At 44.7% G+C, this 19,931-nt stretch overlaps 1 protein-coding gene across 1 annotated transcript in view; it reads right to left on the reverse strand.

Annotated features, from left to right (window-relative positions):
- The window catches only part of BRAF (v-raf murine sarcoma viral oncogene homolog B), a 69,190-nt gene extending 49,729 nt beyond the window's left edge, over window positions 1-19,461 (reverse strand). The window contains exons 1-2 of the mRNA XM_006861175.1: window positions 19,364-19,461; window positions 6,881-7,144 (exon numbers count right to left, since the gene is read on the reverse strand). Of these exons, the coding sequence (XP_006861237.1) occupies window positions 6,881-7,144; window positions 19,364-19,447 (348 nt within the window). The 5' untranslated portion in view covers window positions 19,448-19,461. The remainder of the gene's footprint in view (window positions 1-6,880; window positions 7,145-19,363) is intronic.
- Between the last annotated feature and the right edge of the window lie 470 nt (window positions 19,462-19,931).

A 19,931-nucleotide genomic window follows, 5' to 3' on the forward strand; every position in this document is an offset into this window, starting at 1 on the left:
GGAGGGACGGAAGCATGGAGAGGGGTAAAAAGAGAATCTCGCTCTGTGAGCTCTGCCATCTCCCACTTCCTCCCCACCCTTCCCAAGGCCCATGTGACTCTGGGTAATTGAAAGGGTCCTGACCCAGTGTAGGTTCCCTTCACCTTCTGCCTACAGATGCAAACCCTTCAGACCAGGGCAAGGTCAGCTCTGCCCAATCTCCCAGCCCGTGGACTCACACACAGCTTTCTTAGGAAGGCATCCTGGCTGCGTGAGTGTGGGGCTCAGACGCTCCATGTGAAACAAAGCTGGAGAGGCTCATGGACCCTGAGGCCATATTTAGAATGCTGTCCTAATGAACAACTTCTATTTCACCAGACTGCTTCCAACTCCGTAAGAAGGCACACACTTGCTCACTCCTTCCAGTAACAGCAGTCCTCACACATGGCCATGCCCTGTGTCTGCACATACTGCTGCCAAGGGGTGAGCAGAGTCCATCAGGAGGCGAGGACCCGGTCTCCCACTCTGTCATCTCTGTCGTGTTCCTTCATGATCGTCTGTGCAATAGACACACAGACCAATGGGGCAGAACAGAAAGACCAAATCAGAGGCGAACACATACATAAAACTGGTGGGGGTGGTGGTGGTGTGCCGCCGAGTCTGTTCCGACTCATAGTGCCCCTGTATAGAGTTTCCAAGGCGGACTCACAGTTTTCCATCCTATAGGACAGAGTAGAACTGCTCCCATAGGATTTCTGAGGCTGTAAATCTTTATGGAAGCAGGCTGGTGGGTTTGAACTGCTCACCTTTCAGTTAGCAGTCCAACATTTTACCCACTACACCACCTGGGCTCCTTAAACACACTATATATAGGCAAAGTCAAATGACAAATGCAAAGCGGGAAAAACATCCTATGAGACGGGTAAAGAGCTCCTGACAACCACCACCCAATGGAGGACGGGAAAGGCAGCCTTAAGACCTAGGAGAAGAAGCGCAACTTCATGCAGAGGAAAGCAAATTCAAATGTGCCAAAGCTGTTTTCATCCACCACACTGGCAAAAGCCCTGAAGTGTGATGAGCTGTGGCTAAGACAGCATCTCACAGACTGTTAGTGGTGCTTGTTGGTGGTGGCTGTTAGCGGTGGTTGTGGGGTGTTGGTGGTGCTCGGTGGTGGTTGTTGTTGGCTGTTAGTGGTGGTTGTTGGCGGTGGCTGTTGGTGGTGCTTGTTGGTGGTGGTTGTTAGTGTTTGTTGGTGGTGGCAGTTGTTGGTGGCTGTTGGTGGTGCTTGTTGGTGTTGGCTGTTGTTGGTGGTTGTGTTTGTTGTTGTTGGTGGTGGCTGTTGGCGTTGGTTGTTGTTGGTTGTTAGCAGTGGCTGTTGGGTGCTGGCCACTCCTGGTGACCCTGTGATGGAGCAGGCCTGTCCCACGGGCTTTTCTAGGCTGGAATCTTTATAGAAGCAGAACACAAGGTCTTTCTCTTGTGGAGCCACTGGCTGACAAGAGCAAACTGAAGCCAGCCTTCTGAAATTTGGCCCTATCTATCAGAACCATGGGGTTCCCACTCTGGTTCTGTCCCTCACAGACACGTCTGTCACACACAGGATGGCCTATATGCTGCGCTGTTCACTACAGCGTCAACACAGTGGACCTGCAGCTACCACTGGACACAGGAACCCTCCATGTCTGGATGGAAATGTCCCCAGGGCTCTATATGAGCAAGAAAAGCAAACCACAGGGTGAGTACGTATCACACACACACACACTACAGTCAGATGTCCTGTCTGAAAGGCAGTACGGACAGGGGGAGGGAAAGAAGAGGGGTTTCAAAAAGTTCCTGGGACAAATCCCAATATTTAAAAATTCAATTTTTCCATGAACTTCGATTGAAGCCTCTTTTAATTCCATCTTCCAATACAAAAATGTATTTGCTTGTATAAGCGTAGTGGTTATGAATCAGGCTGTGAACCTTAAGGTCAGTGGTTCAAAACTACCAGCCGCTCCGCGGGAGAAAGATGAGGCTTTCTACTCCCGTAAGGATTTACACCCTCGGAAACCCTGTACAGGGTCGCTATGGGTCGGCTCCGACTCAAAGGCACTTACAAACAAATACTGGGAGTCTTGGTGTGGCGCTGTGGGTTAATGAGCCAGACTGCAAAGCCATTTGAACTGCAAGGTTGGTGGTTCAAGCTCACCAGGTACTCCCTGGAAACCCTATTCAGGGTTGCTATGGGTCGGAACCGACTCAATGGCACCTCACAACAGCAACAACAACAAAACAAATACTGAAAACAGGGATTCACAGAAAGAAAGGGCTAGGGGTGGGAGCAAGATGGCTTGAAATCCACATTAAAGACCACCTACTGATGAAGCAAGGAAAGGGCAATAGAGGTGTCTGGTATTTTAAGTCTGGGAACCCTAACGGCACCCTAAAAAGATCCGCTCACACTATCCCTCCCCCCAGCCCTGTCAAAGCAGCAAGGATCTTTCTTTCAACAACTTAAAAGCAAGCAGCCTACTTTTGAGCATGGAAAAGGACTAGAGTCCATGGAATCACCTGAATGGTGGCTAAAGGCAAGCTTGGGCCACAAGCAAGTACACAGCATGTCAGTCTTCAAAGGGCGGGAATGCACAAAAAAGTGAGCCTTTCATTCTGTGTTCTGCTGATTCAGTACAGCACCCCACTTCTATGCATGCTTAAATTCTCCAACAAAAATGGTTTCATCCTGCGAGCAGTCCTTTTTCAGGGGGCCATCAAATTTACTGTGTGTCTAGTGATTTGGAGCGTCACGTTTCTTTACAGTGCAGACTGTACTATGTGCTTTAAGCACTCCTGATAGGCAAGCACTCAGGAACCTCCTTGGACAAACTGACCACAAGGGACATGCCGATGTATGAATCTGGATTCTTTCTCTTGATGTCATGTCCTGACTCAGGACTCTAACACTGATCCTACATAGCACTGTTTCCAAACAAAACAAAACACACACAAAAAAAACAAGATAGAATCTGCTGAAAACATGCTCTTACAAGAGTGAAAAGAAATGGCTATTTAAGCCATAAAAACTTTATAAGGCAAACACCATGTCAGAATTCAGCATGCTTCTGAATGATGCAGTTGAATTAAGTAGCCAAGAGTCAGTGACTATGGGGTTGTGAAAACTGCTAAGTCTTTCATGCTAAATTGCTGGTCCCAATCAAGTCCAATCAAATGCCTTATTAGCACTCCAAGTGGGAAAAACACTTACCTAGGACTGCCCACCAGCCACTCCTCAGAAACTCTACACAAGGGTCACTGTGCGTCAGGACTGCTAAGGCAGCCCTTCACAACAACAACAAAAAACAAAGTCCTATTGCTGGTGCTGAAAGTGAAGAACAGAACTGCGGAGTCGTGAACGTCCTGGGCTCCACAGCTGTTTTGTTCAGATTGACTACTGTCGTTTCAATACTGTGGAACTGAAGCTTCACCCACCTCACAAACGGGAGGATGGAAGAGTGTTTTTGCAAACTGTGAACCATGTGCAAAAGGCCTGCACCTTCCTCTCTCATCGCCTGCAGATCTCCAGCTTCTGCCCTGCAGCAACTACAAATGGTGAGGAGGGGGCCTGAGCTGGGACTCCATCACAGACTCAAATCTAATGGTGTCCCTTTATTCTCAACCTGTCCTGTTAAAACAACATGTGCGCTAGTAAGAGTGTCTAGAATTTGAGTTCCTTTGGGCCTCTGTGGAACCGGCATTCTGTGACCAGCTAGAGGTGGTGCAGAGCCCTCCAATGTCAGTCCGCGTGACTGAAAGACTGAGATGCGTGTCCCACAGTCTGTAAATAAGATAAATAAAAGGAGGGACAAAGGGGGCAGACAGGGCAACATTGGATGCTTCAGAATCATGCCCTGGGGGTGTTACAGGGGACTGAGAAGTGGGTTCTGTCTTAGCTAGTTGAGGAGGGAAAAAACATAAAACAAGAACACGTAAACAACTAACACTTTCTCTCTCTGGTCGTTGCTGTGTGGTGTCCAGTGGGTTCAGGTTCACAGAGACCTCACACAGAGTTTCCTAGAGTGGCTGGTGGGTGTGAGCCACCGACCTGTCCGTTAGCAGCCCAGTGCTTACCCTGCAGTGTCACATTAGGGGTCTCTCTTGCTATACTTTTTGTTGCACATATTGTCCCAAGCCGTTTTTGCCAATCCAACAGAAATAGAAAAATCAGACTGGCTGAGGGTAAGTCATTGCACACCTGAAAAGAGTGGGATATGACTGCGTTTTGAGACTTTGTCGTAGCTTCTGGATACATGTCCTTGATCAGGTACAGCAAAGTGCACCTCCCAGACTGGCTTTTTCTCTTCTCCCTCTTAGGGAAGGACAGAAATTTTTCATTTTGATCAAGTCTGACTTTTCAGTCTGTTCATAATAGATTGTGTCTTTTGCATCATACCTAAGAAATCTTGGTCAAATACCAGGAGACAAAGGTTTCCTTCTACAGGTTTTATGGTTTTAGGTTCTTACTTTCTATTCTGTCCTGTGCTCAGTTTTCTTTCTAAACTGAAGCTCTTTGGGTGATTCCTTCAAGCAGAGCTTACGAACGGTGAATACCTCATCTGGAAGGCCCCCAATGGAGAGCCAGTTAAACACACAGCTGAGCTGTGCCAGCATCTCTCGGCCTACAGTGTACTGCTCTGTCGGTGTCTGGCTCCTACAGCTGCTATGGAGATGTTTGGTAATCAAATTGTAATTCTTTTGAGAATTTTATTTTCCTGCGTGCTTTTAGAATAATTTTCTTTCATTTTGCTATTTCTAGTAAGTGTGGATTCAGATATACATTGATCCAACTGAGGCCTTGTGCTCCCAGAACCTTTGTAGGTTCATGTCTTTCACAAGTGTTAGCCATCATTTCTCTCCTCTGAGGCACATAGTGAACCTGCACATTCCATTCATCATCTCCCTTAGCCTTCCTTTGGCATTTTCTGCATCTTTCTTCCATGGTTTCCAAAACTCACTAATTCTCCCCTTAGACAGGTTTGTTTCCTTTGCCCACCACCCATGGGTCAGAACTAACTCGCCAGCACTTAACAAACCACTGCTGGACGTAGCCTGGCATGTTGGCACCTCACTGAAAGGGCCACTGCACAACTTCCTCACTCAGTATCCAAACGCTCACTACTGTTCTGTCTCTAATGACAACTGATTCTTTTGAACTTTATTTTTCCTTTATCCTATGTTGCTTGACTTTTTCTAATTTGATTATGAACAATGACAAACACACAGAACATGTATAGAACTGGCACAATGAACATCCAAATTCACTCTACTTAGATTCCAACATCCTCATTTTTCCAGATTTGCTTTGTCTTGCGTTCTCGCTTTCTGTCATCATTTTGTTTTCCGTCCTACTGTTTGAAAGTAAGTTCCAAATTCATTTATTGAGCTTGAGTCAGAAGAGTCAATCTTGGGGGCATGTAGGGTAGGGCACAACAGAGCCCCCTCAAATGCTAGATGTACCCACTTTCCTGTGTGTAAGCTACAGCTTAAAATAATACAGAGGAAACAGAAAGGCCACTGGCTTCATGACCTTTGACCCCCAAATACTTACGTATGATTTCCTAAGAAGTAGGACATGACCATGACCTCAATTAAGGAGACCAACAATAATTGGAGAGTAGTACCTAGTCTCCAAACTGTGTCCCCAAAATTTCAAGTCCCAAGAATGCCATTGAAAGCTTTTCCCTATTCTTTTCAAACCTGAATTTCAATGACCTTTCTGGGGTGGTATCTAGAAAGGACATTGCATAGTTAATCCCCCATCTTAAAGTGGGAAAATATTTGAATTTCATTTGGCTCAACAGAAGAAAGATGAGGGAAAACAGTTTGTTTTAGAAACTTATTCATGTTGTTGTTGGTGTGAAGTTCTGTCGAGTCGGTTCCGTCTCATAGTGACCCTGTACAGGGTTTCCGAGGCTGTAAATCTTTGTGGGAGCAGAAAGCTTTTTGTAACTCCCTGTAGTTCTGCATAATGAGTAATCAAGAGTCCTTGTCATTAGCAGCCACGCTTGCCCATTCACGTGAGGAAGGGCTGAAGAGTGTCAAGAAGGCATCTCTAACCAGAAGCTACTACTTAACCCAGATTTCCGAGCTTCCCTAATTTTCCAGTTTAATCTCTAATGCAGAAAGGGGTATGATGCCTTTATGACACGTTTTCTTTTTAAGCCAGAAAAGAAGTTCTGGGACCCTGATATGGTTGTAGTTACAACCTTAACTTCTGTTATCTAAGAAAAATAAAAACAAAACTTGAAAATGACTCTGACTTAAGTTTTCTGTGGAAACGAATATTTTAAATTCCTGGGTACATTTAAAAGCAGTGATGCAGACTGATACAGGAAGTATGAAGTTCACTGACACCCCTTGTTGTACTGAGGAACATAGCGCAGCTGGCTACACTCTGTCCATTTCCCCGCTTCGAATGCTCCTGCCAGAGTGCGCTTTTCTAATGGTGGCATGGATGCTCCACATCCAAGTCACGGAGACAGAGGGAACAAATACTAAGCACACAGAAAATTCAACATGTGATGATAAATGAAGACTGACTCGTATTTGACCTACCACAGACACTAAACAAGCTTAAGTCTTGAAAGTGATTGGTTCTGGATTCATACTTACTCGAGTAGGCTTCAAGTTTGGTAGACAGGTGCAGATGTCAATGTGATGCTACCGACAGTAAGTGTCTTCCAGGGACACAGACTGAGCCACCCAACAGCGGTCTCTCCCACTCTTGTTTGAAATGAAGCCTTCTATCTGCATCACTTCTGAGTACAAGTGATAGCAGATCTCATTTTCAACAACTGCTCTTTCTTCAAAAAAGAGAGAGACAGAGAAAGAGACAGCAGGACAGTAATAGTAAAAGTTGGCTCACCACTGTTCTCTGTTTGTTGGGCAGGAAGACTCTAACAATAGGTTTTTGGGGTGACTTGGGGTTGCTCCGTGATGCATCGGTGGGGTTTTGGAAAACGGTAAGCGCTGCAGGCGGCACTGAGAGACTGGACGAGGAGGAGGACATGGCGGTGTCTGTGGATGCGGAGCTGGAGACTGAGAAGTCAGTTCCGTTCCCCAAGGACTCCAGTAGCTGCTGTTCCCTTTGTTGGAGGGCATCTAGCTTGCTGGTGTATTCTTCATAGGCCTACAAAACAACACAGACGCACATTGGATCTGGACAGGGTCCTGGCAGTAACAAAAGGAAATTTCAAGTCTTTGATTATAACTACTCTTTATAATCCAGCTAATAGAGTTTCAAGTAACAAAATAAGTGCAGGAGATACTCTATATGAATATTTTTACATTAATAAGTCTTTGCTATAAGATACAATACACTGAGAAAACTGACATGCATACATACATAAATATATATGTAGATACACACATATTTATGTATACACATGTATACACATAAGCAACACCTAAATTATCTATAAATATTAATTAAAATGTACGGTATTTCTAATTTTCTAGCCAAATTGTAACTTACCTCCCAAACTACATGCCTAAGCTAAAATACTACATCATCACGAGTAAGTTAAGGTGGTATTTCTTTGTTTTTCAGGATATATGGAAGCACATAAATGTCATACTACACACACAAACATCACACTTGAAGATAAAAATCAGAAAAAGGAGAAATTTGAACAAGGTTCGGATGTATGTTGTTGTTAAGGGCCGTCAAGTTGGTTCCGACCCATAGCAACCCTGTACAGGGTTTCCGAGGGTGTAAATCTTTACGGGAGTAGAAAAACTCATCTTTCTCTCGCATGAGTGGGCTTTATTAAAACACAAGACTAGGGGATGCAATGCCAGAATTCATCATCCTGCCCTCAATCTCCCTAGTGGGGTCTGTCCACCTGACTGAGGTCAGGAAGGTGAGTGGCCTCTTTGTAAGACAGCCGACTCCAATGGTAAGAAGACTCCTGAAGCGCGGCATGATACAGAAAGGAGACGGGATGAACTGGAGCTCTGTGTCCATGGTGAGCTTCTTGTTGTGAAGTGCTGTTGGACGGTTCCGACTCATAGTGACCCTGTATAGGGTTTGGGAGTAGCAGCTGGTGGGTTTGAACTACCAACCTTGTAGTTAGTAGTTTAGTGCTTATCCTACAGCAATAATTCACATTGTTCACACTACGACCCACTATTTCTCCCTGCTGTTGTTGCTAAGAGCCATTGAGTCAGTTTTGACTCATAGCGACGCTGTATAGGTTTCCAAGGAGCAGCTGGTGAGTTTGAACTGCCAACAGTGTGGTTTGCAGTCCAGCATTGGTCCTACAGCACCACACCAGGAATCTCTCCTCACCATCTCAAACAATGTTAACACTACAAACATTTGTGGAGTGCTGCACTGGAGAACCTGAGGAGGCAAAGAGTGTACCACTGGGCTACGGAGAGGCAGATAGTGCAAGCACTATCAATAAACAATAACGAAAGAACCTTCCTGATACAAGGCGAGAATGGAGAAGGGGCCGGGGGGACCTTGGAAGGTTGACATTTGACTTTTGTGGGGAGGAGAAATTCTGTGACACATCAAAGAGGGTGGGAAGACTCAATACTTGGAAGAAAAACTACAGACTGGTGTAGCTGGACCTTAGAGAAGACTTGAGATGTTTGTGGAATTTAAGTTAAGAGTTGAAAAATGGGGAAACCAAAAAACACAATGACCCGAAAGGTAGGCCACACCAGACTGTGGTGAGTAAGCGTGCCAGGCTACACCTCCAGAACCTGGGAGAGTCACCAAAGGTGGAAGCAGCAGAAAGGGAAATTTCAGCTTAGTAAAGGCTGTGGGCCCAGCTGGGCTATGTCTGACCATGTAATTTGGGGAAAGAAGCAAAAAAAAAAAAAGCCAGGAGAACAAAATGAGCTTTGGGTGAAGGGGTGTAAGTCACATCAAATGTTTTGTATTTCTTTCCAACGGACTCCAAAATGTTTCAGAGTACATCAGGGCTTTATTAGCACATTAAGCCACCTTCTCATCATCTGTAGCTCAAGTTAGCTCCAAGGACCAAGCATGTTGGGAGATTTTTGCAACCTGATCCATTCACTGAGCTGCAATCTCTCAGTATGTATGCTTTGAGCATACATTTATGCCTGGCACTGTTTGGGGCTCAGAACACAAAAATAAAGCAGACCAACAGAATCCCTACTCCTGGGGGCTTATACACACACAGGGGTCTTCTGAAGTGAGCACCCCTACTTACTGTGTATCATTCAGGCAGGTTCAATTTCTACAAAGTCAGCCTTGGGCAAGTCCGTGAGTAAAAACAACCCATTTTCCAAATGATGCACTGGACTGCTAACCACAAAGCCAGAGGTTCAAACCCACAGCCGCCGCACGGGGAAACTCCATACAGGGTTGTTGTGAGTCAGACCACACTTGAAGGTACTCTACAACATTATCTTATCTAAACGCTGGGCTTGATTTTTGAGAATACACAGTTCCTTCTGCTGTGGATTACAAACGAGTTATTTCACCACATTTACCAACAGCGCTTCTTTTCCTAAAGCACAAAACATCTCCTTGCTCCACCTCTCTATCATGGCTGCAATCTATCAAGGCTTCTGCCTACCTGGTGTGCCCCGGATCCTTGCTGCGTTGCATGGGGATGCTGTCTACACTTTGATCACTCCTGCCTCACAGTTCTCAAGTCTCTCATCTCCAAGGGCATTTCTTTTTACTTTACCTTCAAGACTTAGAGACAGCCACCCCACCCTTCTTTGCAAACAGTTTCCAGTGAAGCTCAGGTTGTAATGTGGACCCTCCCACAGCACTGTGCTCACCCACTCATCCATCTCACTCCCACATGAATCTGCTCAGGGTTAGCATGGGACCCTCAGCCACTTTCTCCTTTGGGAGCCTTTGCTGCTTTTCTAACCATGCTTTGTGGCGCCTGTCTCAACAGTACGTTTGGTAGCATCTTACATTCTCTGGTTCATACTTGATTTGTTTTTAAATCCCAATTTTCAGGACACACATAATCCATCCTTTCATTCAGATTACCACACATTACTGGAGAAAAAGAATAAATGGAGATCAGTTGGTGCCATTATCAATTATGAAACTGAGCCCTGCCTAGATTTTCAAAGTACTGTCTGTTTAATGAGACTTATTGTTAGCACCATGTCATATTCTTCTTCATACTTACTCTATTCTTTTCTAGTTCCTAACTTCAACCCCCAATTTCTAATTCATCAAAGAACACTTCCTCTATTTCTTTTCCTAACCAGTTCCCATGTCCTTCCCATTCCTCATTTACTCTCAATCCATGGGGAGCAATGGGGCTTTGGGCAACTTGCATTATCCCCCATGTTATCTTTTCTCATCCAACTTTCCCTTTGCTTTTTGTTTTTGTACCAAACAAATGTAAGTCACTCCCACATGAATGAGTACCAACCATCACCACCGCACCTCCCCAAATCCCTTTGACTCTTCAAGATGGTACAGATCTCAGATACCGTTTCTTCTGGGGGTAAGTGCTCCAAAGCCCCATCCCTTCTTGTCCAAATGCTACTATTTTTCAGTCTAATTCTAAACTCTGTTTGTTAAAATCCACGAGCTATTCTTTATCTTTCCTTCCCTTGGAGCACACAGTACACTCTTCTTTATCTGGCTCCATTTTATCACCTGTGACACCATTTTACAAGGATTAAATAAGACAATGATTTCAGAACCTAGCACAGAGCAGAAACCCAATAAACACTTTCATTGGTTGTAGTAAGGAGTTGGAGTGGCCAGAGAAGCAGTTACTGGTCATTCCTCTGGTGAGTGCTATCGCTTGTACTTTCACATGACTCTCTTCAACGCTCAGTGTGTTGAAGACACAGATCAGAACTTATTTTTTAATTGACAGTTACAGTAACCAAGACACTGTGGTAGTGGTATAAGGACAGACATAGAGCTCAAGTCAACAGAACTGAGGGTCCACTGATTCTCAACAAGGGTGCCAAGGTCATTCCATAGGAGACACTGAAGCACCTGGATGTCCACCACATGCCCTAAACTGGACCTGGAATCCTACCTAATACTGTAGAGACAGAGGAATCCCACACTGGCCACACATCTGAAAGACTTAACTCATACAACTCTTAGAAGAAAACACAGGAGCAAATCTTCATGACCTTGGATTTGGATGGCTTCTTAGAGATGACTCCCAAAGCACAAACCACCAATGTAAAAGAAGACAGAGAGACAAACTGGCCTCACCACACTGAGGTCCTTGTGCCTCAAAGGACACTATCAAAAAGCTGATAAAGAAGAGAAAAAATCTTTGCAAATTATGTACCTAATAAGGGTGTGCTATATCATTGTCACATGCCATGGAGTCAGTTCCAACTCATACTGACCCTCTATAGAGTTTCTGAGGAGTGGCTGATGGGTTTGAATCACCAAACTTGTGGTTAGCAGTCCAGCACTTATCCTACAAAGCCACACCAGGACTCTAATAAGGTTCTAGTACCAAGGATATATACAGAACACTAAGAACTCCATCTTCATCACTACAGCCTTCAGTATGGAATTACACCTAAATGGACACAAAACAAAAATCCTCACAATTGGACCAACAAATAACATCATGATGAATGGAGAAATGACTGAAGTTGTCAAAAACTTTATTTTGGGGGGATCTACAATCAACACTCATGGAAGTAATAGTCATCAAGAAATCAAATATCTGACACAAAAGACCTCTTCAAAGTGTTCAAGAGCAAAGATGTCAGTTTGAGGACTAAAGTGTGCCTGACCCAAGCCATGGTATTTTCAATTATCTCATATGCACATGAAAGTTGAACAATGAGTCAGGAAGACCACGGAGAAGAATTAATGCATTTGAATCCCAGTGCTGGAGAACGATATTGATTCTTACTTCCTGAAGAACAAATCAATCTGGCTTGGAAGAAGGACAGCCAGATGGTGAAACATCATCTCTTGTTGTCTGGACTCGCTATCAGGAGGGCCCCATCTCTGCTTGGTACAGTGGAGGTCAGCAGCAGAAAAGGAAGACCCCCAACTTGATGGATCGACACAGTGGCAGCAACAAAAGGCTCAAACATGACAATTGTGACGATGGCACAGCGCCGGGTCACTGTGAGTTGGCGTCGGACTTGACGTCACCTCACAACAACTCCAGAGCTCACTTTAGACCCTGATCTGACACTGCCTTCAGACATCACCTTTTAGCTAGGTTAGTTCCATAAAGTCAAAAAGGCCACCCTGGAGCACTGAGTTCTTTTAGAGCTTCATCTCTGGAGACTACATGGTCAACAACCACTGTGAAGCCCAGAAGAGAAGGCTGCAGGCTGGTGAGGCCAGGTGCCGGGGACAGCGCAGCTGGAATGGGAATCATCAGAATGCTGACACGACGTGAAGACGTGACCGGTGCCACTGGACAGGATGTGGAGAAACTGCTGAATGGGAACTTGTTTTACTATGTGCACTTTCACCAAAAATACAGCATAGTATATAAAAAAGAAAAACAAAATACGATGGTTTTAAAAAAGGAGGGGGCCAAATAGCCTAATTTTGAAAAAAAAAAAAAAATGGGCAAAGAATATGGACATTTCCCCAAAGATCTATAAATGGCTCATATGCATAGAGAAAGATTGCCCAACATCATTAATCATTAGGAAAATGCAAACCAAACCCAAACCACAAAGAGATGCCACGTCACACTTCTTGGTATTGTTGTTTTGTGCTGTCATGTTAGTTCCGACTCATAACGAACCTCTGCAGGGTTTCCAAGAGCGGCTGGTGGGTTTGAACTGCCAACCTTGCAATGAGCAGTCCAGGGTTTATCCTACAGCACCACACCTATCAGGATGACTAGCATCCAAAAGGCAGACAATAACCAGCATTAGGAAGGTGTGGAGAAATTATGGGTAAGAAGGTATAATAGTGGTCACTTTGGAAAAGTTTGGCAATTCCTCAAAAACTTGACGTATACACTATACGATCCAGCAATTTTATGCAATTCCTCTGCATAGAACCAAGAGAACTGAAAACGGATTTCTTCATAAAATCTTGTAGGTGGATGACAGGCAAGACAACGGGCAATCCCAGTGTCCACCCACTGATGAATGGAGGAATCAAACGTGATGCATCCAGACATACAGAAGTGAAGCTGCCGGCGCCATAGGAGGGTACAGAGGTCGGGAGCACCTGACTTCAAACCTTAGCTACACCATTTACTAGCTGCGTAATTGGTTATCATGAAATCCCTCTGAATGTCTTCATTTATAAGAGAGAAATAAAAATAGTCAGTAGAGATCATAGGGTGGGTTGAGGGAGCTACAGTCTGCTTCAAATAGTGCCTGGGGTGGTATACAGTAAGCACTCAACACTTGGTACTACTGCTATGGTTAAAAACCATCGAGTCAGTTCTAAGTCACAGTGCCTCTACTCAGGGTTTCTGAGGAGCAGCTGGTGAGCATGAACGCCAACCACGTGGTTCAAGCTGACCTTGCGGTTCAGTACTTATCCTAGAGTGCCACACCAGGATCCAGTTCAGCAGGCCCAAAAGAAGACTATTACTAGAAAAGCAGTTAGCATTGCATCTTACACATCAAAGGCATCCCAGTATGTGCTGGAGGGATGAGTACAGAAGAACTGGGAGAAAAAGACGAATCTAGGGAATGGCTATTCAGGGCAAACGGATCGTTTCTCCTTTGGATAATGACAGGAAAGAAGAAAAGGGACCCAAGAGTGTGGAGACAAATTTGGAATTCCTTGTGTAGAGCGACAGCTTCCTTCAGTCTCATGACCGTCAAGGGAACCAATGGGACATTTGTTGTTACTCATCTGTCAGCAGGAGGAACATGGAGTGCAACCTCACAGTTGACTTTCTACGAAAATAATGAGAGAGAAAAGCCACCAGGATTCCTGACGTCGGGATAGATGACGACTTCCGTCCCTACAGTGGCACCAGAGGGGCGGTTTCTCCTGAGGCACTGTGTGATGACAGAACCAGAGACAACTTCTACTGGCGAGAGCCCACACTGAGCCAAGGCACAGTGGTGAAGGCTGGAAAAGGGGCTTTTTAGCCTCTTATTTGGGAAAGTGGGAGAGCAGTCAGTGGTATGGTATGGGGGCTGGGTGACCCCATTCAATGAGATGTAAAGGAAAGACCTTGGGGGTAGGATTTTCCTCTTTAATAAGAGCTAGGAGAACCCAGGAGAACCCTAACCCTAACCCTAACCTCCCTTCAGATTTCAGGGGATGGGTGAGGGCCTACTCCTCCATCTGCCTCAGTCATGGCCCAGACAAAGGACTGAGCCCCAGGCAGCGTCTGCCTACTGAGAGCTAGGGAGCTATCTTAGAAGAGGGGCTCACCATGCTTCTGGTCATGTGAGGGGAGGAGAAACTCCCTACCTGTTCTCACAACTTGTTACTGGGTGTTTCTATGCATTACAGTCAAAGTATTTGTCATGTTTATAGAAATCCTGGATGGATCCTCTCATTTTTTTCACTGTTCCTCTAATATGTCCCAACTGTATTTCTGAAAGATTTCTTCAACTTTATCCTCCAACATGAATTTATGCATACACATATACACATACGTAATACATACATATATACATACATATATATTATATATATATATATACACACACACACACACATATATATGCTTTCATGTACCTAGGTATAGTTTAAATTTCTGCTAGAGTATTATTAACTTCAACTTCCAAGTACTTTCTTATACTTTTTTGCTTTTTCAGCAAAGCTTCGAGACAAGAATGGATGCTCTATTTTCTTTATTCTTCAATGTTAATTAGAGTTATTTTAAAGTTTTCTTCTGTTCTCTGCACTGTTTCTGAGTTCTTCTTGACTATTTCTGCTTTTGTCTTTCTTGTTAAACGCTTTCCTCAAATATCTGGCTATTCTTAGCCGTCCATTCATGTATAAGTGTTCAGGACTCTGGAAAGCCTACAGAAAGGTGGGTCTGGGGGCAGGGACCTGGCTTTTCACAGAAGGAATCAATGCCTGCAGGTCTTTCTCTGGGGCTGGTTGAGGTCTCGGGAGAAGGCTCCCTTCCACAGTACATCAGATGATGTGAGTGCAGGGCTTTACCTCGTTCATGCTCAATGCCTGCTATTCCTGTCTCCCACCCCCACTGTGGCACACAAGTCGCTAAAGGCAAATACTTTGTCTGTTTTATTTACTGTTCTATTCCCAGGGCCGAGAATAGGGAAAGTGTCAGCAGGCACTCAGTATCTTCTGGATGAATGAAATGATGATGATTTATGGAATACTAACTATGTATAGAAACTATGCTATTTCAAAACCATAAACTCAATCCTTATACGTAAACAAAACTTCTCACTAACGGACCAACATGCAACAAGATCAATGGAGAAAAACATGAAGTTGTCAAGAATTTCATTTTGCTGGGTTCCATGATCAACACCCATGAAAGAGAAGTTGACTGAGGCGAAGTACACAGGAGGCCAAGGTATGAAAACTTCTTCGACATAAACCAATACCCCGAGGGAATGAGTCACAGGCCTGGGGACTCAGAACCACATAGTCTCAGGGGTCACCAAGTTCTAGTGGCATTAACATAGTCCACAAAGAATGTTCTACATCTTATTTTGTTGGTGAAGGGTGACCGAGCAGCCATCTAAGGTGCAACTATTGGTCTCTCCCTGTCCAGTGGAATGAAGAGTGATGAAACATCGAAGACCCATGGCAACAATTAGTCCAATGGACTAAGGGACCATGTGACCATCAGTCTCTATGACTCTGAGACCAGAAGAACTAGATGGTGTTTACCTATCACTACCAACTGCTCTGAAAGGGATCTCATTAGAAGGTCTTAGATGGCTAGATAAGATAAAGTAGGAGAAAATGTGGAGCAAAACTCACAGTCCTATAAAAGACCAACTGTACTGGTAAACTAGAGACTGATAGAACCCTTGAGCCTATGGTCCTTAGCCACCCTTCAGGCCTGCCTGGAACTGAACTCCCTCCTGTGGCTCTATGGTCAGCCAAATGAAAATAAGTCTGTAGGGGGAGAGTAACACTAGTGAGGTACACATCTTAGAAGAATCACCGATTTCAGATCAAAAGGGTGGCACTTACCCAAGGACAAATGCAAAAGAGGTCAGGAAAGGAGGAGGAATGGAAACAAACGGGTTAAGCTGGAGCGAGTGATGTCACACGGAGAGGATTGGAATCAGTCAGGTGACATACAATGTCTATGAACTGCTGAGTGTAAAACGGATGATTTGCTCTGTAAGTCTTCATCCAATTTATAGTAAAAAGTCAACACTAAGTCAATGACTACAACAATGGGGCTGTTGGTGTTAAATGCTGTCCAGCAGATTCCGAATCATAGTGACCCAATGTAGGGTTTCTGAGGTGCCACTGTTGAGTTTGAACCACAATCTTGCTGTTCAAACCGACCTTGTGACTGAGTGCTTATCCTACAGCACCACACCAGGACGTCATAATAATGGGGGTGGGGTGATCGAACAACGACATGTTGCCTCAGGTCAAACTGCTGTCCAAGACCTCTTTAGAATGTTAACAAGCAAAGATGTCATACTGCGGACTAAGCTGCACTTGACGATCCAAGCCATACTATTTCCAACCGCCTCAGACTCATGTGAAAGCAAGGCCTCTGAATTACGCTGTTGGCCAGGAGTCCTGACTACACCCTGTACTGCTAGAAGAATGCACAAAACTGTCTCGGAAGTACAGTCAGACGCTCCTTAGAAGCAAGGAGGGCAGAGCTAAGACAAAGAAAAAAAAAGCATCAGCAGCTGCGTATGTGCTAAGACTCTGTCTCACCTACTTCGGACATATTCCCAGGAGGGACCAATTCCTGGTGAAGGCTATTGTGCTTGGCCAAGTGGAGGGTCAATGATCAAGAGGAAGACCCTTAATGAGCTGGACTGGCACAGTGGCTATGAAGCTGAGCTCACACACAGCAATGGCTGTAACGACAGTGCAGGAAGACCAGGCCACACTTGGTGCTGCTGCCCATGGGGTCACTGTGAGTCAGAAGTGACACGACAGCTGTGAACAACAATCCTTAGTAACCATGTGTGATAGCCTTGACCAACGAGTTGCGGTGCAGGAAGGCTGGGAGGTGTGGTGTGTGAGCGCACAGCTCCTGGAAGCACAACACCACACAATCTTCTGAGTCTCTCCTGCATCAGCACAGGCTAGTGGTGAAACCCATCAGGGATGGACTGCTGGTACTGTCCTACTGGACTTTTCTGAAGAGTGGGTTCAATTTCAGAAGCCTAATTTCGAAAAATTCTGGTGTGGCGCTATAAGGATAAAAATTAAAGTTAGTTTGAGTCGCAAGGTCCGAGGTTCAAACTCACCAGCTGTTCTTCAGAAACCCTGTGCAGGGTCACTGTAAGGCAGAACTGACTCAACAGCACTTAGCAACAACAATTGTGAAAAGGAACTGACCAAATCCATCTAATAAAAGGTCCACAAATCGTGTCACCAAGAGTGGCTGAAGGAATAAGGAAGAGGTATGGCCTGCCTGAGGAGAGCTGCTTGGGTGTGGGATTGGGAGTAACAGCAGTGCATAAAGGCACAGCAGAGTAGGCACCAAGAGCAAAGACTACGGAGTTAGATTCATGCATTTCCCCCTTACTACTGAGCCTCTGTTTGTCACCTGTAAAATGGAGCTGACAAAAATCCCTAGTAGCTAGTATCTAGCTCAGAGGTAATTCTAACGATTGAACAAAATAATAAATTAATTTACTACAACCAGGTACAGAGTAAGTGTGAAGGTTTGTCATTGTTGTTGTTGAACGCTGTTTTGTTTAGTGACCACCAGCCCTTAGATAATAAAAAGTCTGAAGGATGTGTGGAGGGCAGTGAACCACTGGAGTTGTTGTTGATGCAACTGTCTCACATTTGAGGATGGGGAAGTCCCCCAAGACTCAGAAAATGTTGGCTGGTTATTTTGTCTAGTGCTATTTGACTATTTTCTCTAGAAGTATTTATCTCCCTCTGACTTCTTTGCTTGCCTTCCTGAAACCCCTGAGTTAAAGGAGGAGCCCTAGGCTGGGCACTCCTAACTAGTACTCAAGGGAGGTGAATTCAAGTCCTTGCTCTGATACTCACTGGCACTTTGGTTGGAGATACGCTATATGAAAAAAGAGATCCATTTGTTAACTGTTATATCCAAACTTCCAAGTTCACTTTAGAAATACAAGCGTACCAGACAACTCACACCTGTCCTTCAATGCCATATAAATTGGCCCTCATTTTCAAAGGACTGAACCAAACCCTCCTCTCAACAAATGCTTTCTCACAATCACCTTCATTTAAGTGATGCATTTTTATAAAAGCACATGCTGCTTTTAAGTCCTGGAAATGGATTCCAGTCTTTCTTGTCATGAAGGCAGGCTGAAGAAGAAGTGCATGCACTTGGCAATGATCTCATTTGTTGTCCGGGGACTGTCAGTGCTGCAGACCTAACTTGCCCTTTAATGGAAATGAGATTTCTAATTGAGAAATAGAGGAGCCTGCCCAAGTATGCCTCAGAATCTCTGGTCAATGGTCACCTGGGCATTTAGAAGTTAGGGTGACCTCGCTGTGTGACCCGTGATTACACTGGTATCAGCCTTCAGAGAAAGGTGGTGGAGAGCCAAGTTGAATGGCGTGGGCAAGCCCGACTGCTTGGATTCCGTACCAGCTCACAGGGGGTGGAGGGCTGAGCGACTCACTTGTGTCCAGAGTCTCTCTGTGATTATACTCGTAACTGCTTCACAGAGTTAGGAACAATCACTAACCCTGTAAACTCACAATCATGCTCAGAGCTTGGGACGTTCCTCAAGGCACTGTCACACACTCTGACTAAGCAATGCCGGCCTAGCTCAAGACTGTAGGCATCCTGGTGCTGCAATGGCCAAGCAGTTGGCTTGCAAACCTTCACTTCCATTAAGATCACAGCCTTGGGGACACCAAGGGGCAGCGCCACCCTGTCCTACAGGGTCACTATGAGTCCATGTTACCTGTAAGGAAGCAGAAACCAATGTGGGGAGGAAAGGTCTGGTTCTAGAAACAAGTCTCTCTCCTCTTTCAATGGTGAACTACTTTGCTAGCCTGCACATGAAGCTTTCTCTCTCTTTTTAAATCAAATTGTTTTCTTGAGAGTAACATTTTCAAGTTTATATAGGAATTCCTCCTCTGCTTTATTTGAGACTTTCCACCATGTGAAAGAAACCAATATGAAGAAGTATAGTAATAATGGTCAGGGAGTTGTCTTCTTCCCATATCCATTTCTAATCCACCTCCTAAAATAATCAGGGTAACTAAACTCAGAACAGACAGTTTTAATAAGTTCATCTTTTCTTTTCAAAATTACTGCCGACATGATACTCAGAAGCTTACCTCCAGATATATTGAGGGTGGGTTGTGCTCGCCACCAAACTTGTCCAGCAGGGCCTCTATGTGCTCCTGGGTCAACTTGATCATCTGTTTGATATTCCATACCTAGAAAATATGTTTAAAGAATTTAAATAAAATCAGAAATATCATCATGTAGACAACCACAGTGCGGTAGCTTCCAGTGTCCCAGGACCGTTAGAGCCCAGGGAACTCAGAGGTCGCTGACCACCAAGGTTTCCCCTTTAATTACTGAACAGCATGAGGGGGTTTCTTCTCCCCTTTATACCAGGGGAATACAATATTGTTAAGTGCTGTCAAGTTGGCTCCAACCGATAGTGACCCTGTACAGGGCTTCCGAGGAGTGAGCAGCTGGTGAGCTTTAACTGCCAACCTTGCAGTTCAAACTGACCCTGCAGTCCAGCACGTTTAACCCACAGAGCCACACCAGGACCCCAACATTAAAACAGAGTCTCGTAAAACCGAGGAGAATCCAACATAGGATTCAAATACTACACGAGTATTCAAAATAAACCACGACATGGATAGAACAACCAGAAAGAAACTTGACATA

This window comes from Chrysochloris asiatica, unplaced genomic scaffold, assembly GCF_000296735.1.
Source record: "Chrysochloris asiatica unplaced genomic scaffold, ChrAsi1.0 scaffold00041, whole genome shotgun sequence".
NCBI lineage: Eukaryota > Metazoa > Chordata > Mammalia > Afrosoricida > Chrysochloridae > Chrysochloris > Chrysochloris asiatica.